Source organism: Tamandua tetradactyla, chromosome 4, assembly GCF_023851605.1.
Source record: "Tamandua tetradactyla isolate mTamTet1 chromosome 4, mTamTet1.pri, whole genome shotgun sequence".
In the NCBI taxonomy this organism is placed as follows: Eukaryota; Metazoa; Chordata; class Mammalia; order Pilosa; family Myrmecophagidae; genus Tamandua; species Tamandua tetradactyla.
The window spans coordinates 37,863,216-37,869,947 of record NC_135330.1 but is presented as its reverse complement, the minus strand read 5'-3'; the positions used below and the strand labels follow the sequence as shown (position 1 = coordinate 37,869,947).

General features: G+C 44.5%; 1 protein-coding gene across 3 annotated transcripts in view; it reads left to right on the top strand.

The window, feature by feature from the left end:
* The first annotated feature begins 310 nt into the window (after positions 1 to 310).
* Positions 311 to 6,732, top strand: part of SHCBP1L (SHC binding and spindle associated 1 like) — a 67,497-nt gene continuing 61,075 nt past the window's right edge. For all 3 annotated transcript variants that reach the window (XM_077157195.1, XM_077157196.1, XM_077157197.1), the window contains exon 1: positions 311 to 801. In XM_077157195.1, coding sequence (XP_077013310.1) covers positions 355 to 801 — 447 coding nt within the window. In that variant the 5' untranslated portion in view covers positions 311 to 354. The remainder of the gene's footprint in view (positions 802 to 6,732) is intronic.

Here is a 6,732-nt window from a genome sequence, read left to right as displayed (position 1 = left end):
CAGTCGCACCCCCCCCCATACACCTCACCCTGCCCCACGCACCCACCCGGATGGGCGCCCCGCCCTGCCACCTCTCCCCACGCAGAGCCGTCCTCCCGCAGCCCCACCCTCCATCCCCACAGCCCGCTCTGAGCCTCGCCCGCCAACGCGGTGTACACCCCACCATGCTGCACCCCCCCGGAGCGGCGCCCCCCAACACCTCGACCCTCCCCAGCTCCCCGCCTCGCCCTGGCGGCGCCCCCGCGCGCCCCCGCGCTCGTTGCGGGCCCGGAGGGCGCAGCTCCGCTATCGGCCAGCGCGCGCAGGGCGGGAGACGTGGCCAACGGCCGCCGCTGGCCTCAGGGTGCTGACGAGATGGCGTCGGGGTCCAGGGCCGCCGCGCCTGAGGACTCGGTCCGAACCCTCAGCCCGGGCAGGCGAGGAGACAGGGCTGTCCTCGCGTCCACCGGGGACACGGTGATGGCGGCCACCCTGAAGAGCGCCGCGTCCCCGGTGCGGCCGGTGGTGGCCTCGCCTCGCCGGGTGAAGGGGAAAGCGGGCCGGGAGGCGGCGAGGCGGCGGCTCCAGCTCCAGCTCCTGCCAGTCTCCCAGGCCGGGGGCGCGGGAGAGGGGGCCGAGGAAGAGGAAGAGGAGGAGGAGGAGGAGGAGGAGGAGGAGGAGGAGGAACCCCTTCTCTTGGTGCCCGGGGAGGACGAGGAGGAGGCACAGCCATTGCCGCCGATCAGCGCGTCGCCCATGCGGGGCATGTGGCGGGACGAGAAGGTGGCGCTGTACTGCGACCGGGTGCTGCGGGGCTGCAAGGTGAGGCCGGGCGCAGCCGCGCGGGCGGTGCCGGGAGGCGCGGTCCTCCTGCTAGGGTGCGGGGGCTCGGGAGGCGCAAGGAAAACCTGCATTTCAAACGGTTAAGTTTACTCAACATACTTAGAGTTTCCACCTTATTAGAAACACCCAGGCCAAGTCCTATAGGAATTACTATCAGATTATCCGTCATACAGAATGCTTGTTAGTTAAGGGAACAGCCCTGACACGTCTAAGAGCTCCTAACAGAGGAACATATATGGGTCTTATTACCTAGGGATATACATCTTAGGGTTTTTATTTAACAATTTGTGCCAAAATATAAGGCTGAGATGGAACACTGTTATGAATTATTTGGCTTTGACTTTTGCCCTAGAATGCTAAAGCTTTTGTGCTTTAAAAATGGTGCCAAAGTCCCCTTGGAGGACTGGGGAGAAAGGATGAAATGTCCAACTTCCCATCTGGAGAATTTCTGATATTCTTGAAAGCAGCAGGGACAGCCACATGAATAGGCTGGGCCTTAAATCTTGGGGTTCACACCTATGAAGCTTAGTCCTGCAAAGGAGAAGCTTAGCCTGCTTAAAATTAGGCCTGAGTCACCCCCCCCACCCCAGAACCTCTTTTGTTGCTCAGATGTGGCCTCTCTCTCTAAGCCAACTCAGCAGGTGAACTCACTACCCGCACCCCCCCCCCCCCCATGTGGGACATGGCTCCGGGGTGTAAATCTCCCTGGGAACGTGGGACAGAAATCCCAGGGTGAGCTGGAACCTGGCTTCATGGGATTGAGAAAGCTTTCTTGATCAAAAAGGAGGAGACAGAAATGAGAAAATGAAATGAAGACAAAATGAAGTTTTTACTGGCTGAGAGATTTCAAATGGAGTCAAGGGGTTATCCTGGAGGTTATTCTTATGTATTATATAGATATCCCTTTTTAATTAATGATATATTGGAATGGCTGGAAGAAAGTACCTGAAACTGTTGAACTATGTTCCAGGGGCCTTTATGCTTGAAAAGAGGGTATATAACTATATAGCTTTTTCAATGTAACTGTGTGGTTGTGAAAACCTTGTGTCTGATGCTTCTTTTATCCAGGGTATAGACAGATGATAAAAAAAACGATGGGTAAAATAAATAAATAAATAATGGGGGAACAGAAGGTAAAATAAATTGGATACTGGGTCAAGATGGAGGCTTAACAACGTGCGCATTTTAGTTCGTCCTCCAGAACAACTACTAAATAACCAGAAACAGTACAGAACAGCTCCTGGGGCCACGTCAGTGACCAGACACACAGTGTACCCCAGCCTGGACCAGCTGGACCGGCTGCGAGCATCCCCCAGAACTGTGAGTTCCCAAAGCTGTGGCGGCCAGCGCCCCTCCCCCACAGGCCACTTCCCAGAGGGAAAAGGAAAGGACTTTACCAGCAGCAGGGACTGGGCACAATCAAACGCCAATTGTGGAACTAATTAACAAATTCTGACTACTAAAAATAGGACCCCAGCTTAGGTGAACCTGATCAAAGTGGAGGTTGCTCATTTTTGCCCCGGCGCCAAGGAGGCAGGACTGACAGAAAAAGGGGGGAAAAAAAGAGAAGGAAACAGAGGTTTTTGTGGCTGTGTATCTACAAAGGCTTGACTGCCTCTGGATACAGCGGCAGGACTTTTCAGGCTGCAACTGCCCCAGGCATAGGCAGAAGTGAGCTCTTTTGGGGGCTTGTCTGGAGCCTGTGCATTCCCCAGGGGAGGGGTGAAGCCCAACTCAGGTGGAATCCCTCCCTCAAGGAATTCAGACCCCAGGGCTTGGTAATTTGAAGCCATTAAAACCAGCCTACAACCTCTCCTCTGTCTCCACCACGCCCCAGCAGGGAGAGTCTGCCAAAGTTAAAGGTACCGACCGCATCATCTTATGCTGGTGGGACCTGCAGTCAGACAAGTGCCACACACAGGGCAGGATAAGAAAAACAGAGTCCAGAGACTTCACAGGAAAGTCTTTCAACCTGCTGGGTCTCACCCTCAGGGAAAACCGACACAAGTGACTCTTTCCTCCTGATAGGAGGCCAGTTTAGTCTGGGAAAATCTGGCTGGGGTCTATAATATCTAAGTAGACACTCCTAAGTGTGTATGGGGGAAAGGCACCACACGAGCAGGGCAAGAAACAAGAAAACAAGAACTGAAAAATTCTCCTCTGTCAAACAAAACTTAAGCTAAAGGTCCAGATAAAGCTGAACAGAATGTCAAAGAACAGATAGACAACAAATTCATCCAGCAAGAAAACCCTAGATAAAGGAAGTAAAAGCAATCTCCAGAATAAACTAATTAAGGTAATTAAATGCCTAGATGCCAGCAAAAAATAATAAATCACACTAAGAAAATTGAAGATATGGCCCAGTCAAAGGAACAAACCAACAATTCAAATGATGTACAGGAGCTGAAACAATTAATTCAGAATGTATGAACAGACATGGAAAACTTCATCAAAAACCAAATCAATGAATTGAGGGAGGATATAAAGAAGGCAAGGGAAGAACAAAAAGAAGAAACTGAAAGTCTGAAAAAACAAATCACAGAACTTATGGGAATGAAAGACACAGTAGAAGAGATGAAAAAAACAATGGAAACCTATAATGGTAGATTTCGAGAGACAGAGCATAGGATTTCTGAACTGGAGGATGGAACATCTGAAATCCAACAAGAAACAGAAACTATAGGGAAAAAAATGGAAAAATATGAGCAGGGACTCAGGAAATTGAAAGACAATATGACACGCATGAATATACGTGTTGTGGGGGTCCCAGAAAGAGAAGAGAAGGGAAAAGGAGGAGAAAAACTAATGGAGGAAATTATCACTGAAAATTTCCCAACTCTTATGAAAGAGTTAAAATTACAGATCCAAGAAGTGCAGCATACCCCAAAGAGAATAGATCCAAATAGACATACTCCAAGACATTTAATAATCAGAATGTCAGAGGTCAAAGAGAAAGAGAGGATCTTGAAAGCAGCAAGAGAAAAGCAATCCATCACATACAAGGGAAGCCCAATAAGACTATGCGCAGATCTCTCAGCAGAAACCATGGAGGCGAGAAGACAATGGGATAATATATTTAAATTTTTAAACGAGAAAAACTGCCAAACAAGAATTCTATATCCAGAAAAACTTTCCTTCAAAAATGAGGGAGAAATTAAAACATTTTCAGACAAAAAATCACTGAGAGAATTTGTGACCAAGAGACCAGCTCTGCAAGAAATATTAAAGGAAATACTAGAGACAGATACAAAGACAGAAGAGAGAGGTGTGGAGAAGAGTGTAGAAAGGAAGACTATGAGTAAAGGTAAAAAGAAGGAAAATTAGATATGACATATAAAATCCAGAAGGCAAAATAGTAAAAGAAAGTACTACTCATGCAGTAATAACACTGAATGTTAATGGATTAAACTCTCCAATCAAAAGACATAGTCTGGTAGAATGGATTAAAAAACAGGACCTATCTATATGCTGTCTCTAGTCAAAGGACACGAGGCCAAGGACACAAATGGACATTTACACACCAATCTTTATAGCAGCATTATTAACAATTACCAAGAGATGGAAACAGACAAAATGTCCATCAACAGACAGTTGACTAAACAAACTGTGACATTTACATAAGATGGAATATTATGCAGCTGTAAGACAGAATAAAGTTATGAAGTATGTAACAACATGAATGGACCTTAAGGACATTATGCTGAGTGTGATTAGCCAGAAACAAAAGGACAAATACTGTATGGTCTCACTGATATGAACTGACATTAGTGAATAAACTTGGAATATTTCCTTGGTAACAGAGACCATCAGGAGATAGAAATAGGGTAAGATATTGGGTAATTGGAGTTGAAGGGATACAGATTGTGCAACAGGACTGAATATAAAAACTCCGAAATGAACAGCACAATATTACCTAACTGTAATACAATTATGTTAAAACACTGAATGAAACTGCATATGAGAACGATAGAGGGAGGAGGGCTGGGGCATAAATGAGATCACAAAGAAAGATAGATGATAAAGATTGAGATGGTGTAATCTAGGAATGCCTAGAGTGTATAATGATAGTGACTAAATGTACAAATTTAAAAATGTTTTTGCATGAGGAAGAACAAAAGAATGTCATTACTGCAGTGTGCTGAAAATAGATGGTACTTAATATTTTAAAATTTCAACTAATGTGTGAGACTAAAGCAAAAAATGTTTGTTTGGTACGAATCTATACTTTGACTAGTGCATCTCCTAGTATAACTTATGTAGATAGTTGATTGAACACATCTATACTTTGACTAGTGCATCTCCTAGTATAACTTATGTAGATAGTTGATTGAACACCTTAAGTAAATGAAACTTTGTATAGGACATGAAATTTTGTTGGTTTGTCCAGGTGATGCCCTGATGAATCCCAGAGTGATTTGATCAGTGAGTGGAAAAGTATTTGCAAAGTCCGCTTTGTGGAATGGTGAGAACGGGGGAAAACTCTACTTCCCCAAGTTGAATTCTTGATATTCTCACAAGCAGTGTGGACAACCAAAGCTGAAGGCTGAGCCCCCAGTTTTGGGGTTTGTTCATATGAAACTTAACCCCACAGGGAATAGGTCAAGCCTACTTAAAATTAAGCCTAAGAGTCACCTCCAAGAGAACCTCTTTTGTTGCTCAGATGTGGCCTCTCTCTCCAGCCAACCCAGCAAGCAGACTCACCACCCTCCCCCTGTCTACGTGGGACATGACTCCCAGGAGTGTGGATCTTCCTGGCAGTGTGGGACAGAAATCCCAGAATGAGCTGAGATTCAGCATCAAGGGATTGAGAAAAACTCTAGAATGAGCTGAGACGCAGCATCAAGGGATTGAGAAAACCTTCTGGACCAAAAGGGAGAAGAGTGAAATGAGACAAACTGTCAATGGCTGAGATTCCAAACAGAGTCTAAAGGTTATCCTGGAGGTTATTCTTATGCATTAAGTAGATATCACTTTGTTATCCAAGATGTAATGGAGAGGTTTTAGGGAACTGCCTGAAAATGTAGAGCTGTGTTCCAGTAGCCATGTTTCTTGATGATGGTTGTATAATGATATAGCTTTCACAGTGTGACTGTGTGATTGTGAAAACCTTGTGTCTGATGCTCCTTTTATCTACCTCTACCTTGTCAACAGATGAGAGGAACATATGGAATAAAAATAAATAATAGGGGGAACAAATGTTAAAATAGATTTAGTTTGAAATGCTAGTTATCAATGAAAGGGATCAGTAAGGGGTATGGCCTGTAAAAAAATTTTTTTTTCTGTTTGTTATATTTTTCTGTTGTCTTTTTATCTCTTTTTCTGAACTGATGCTAATGTTCTGGGAAAAGATCATGATGATGAATATGCAACTATGTGATGATATTGTGAATTGCTGAGTGTATGTGTTGGGAATGTTTGTGTTTCTTGTAATTTTTTTTAATTAATAAAAAATTAAAAAAATAGGGGCGGGCCGCGGTGGCTCAGCGGGCAAAGTGCTTTCCTGCTATGCCGGAGGACCTCGGTTCGATTCCCGGCCCCAGCCCATGTAACAAAAACGGAGAAACAAAATACAATAAAACAAGAAAATGTTTAAAAGATGTTTCCCTTTCTTCCTCCTTTCCTTCCTTCTATCCTTCCTTCCTTCTCTCTGTCTTTCCTTAAAAAAAAAAAAAAAAAAAAAAAAAAAAAAATTAAAAAAATAAAAATAAATAAATAAATAAATAGGATAGATGGAAATACTAGTGTTCATTGAGAGGGAGGGGCAAGGTGTATGGTATGTATGAGTTTTTTCTTCTTTTTATTTCTTTTTCTGGAATGATACAAATATCCTAAAAAATGGTCATTGTGATGAATACACAACTATGTGATGATATTGTGAGCCACTGATTGTACACCATGTATGTGTATGTG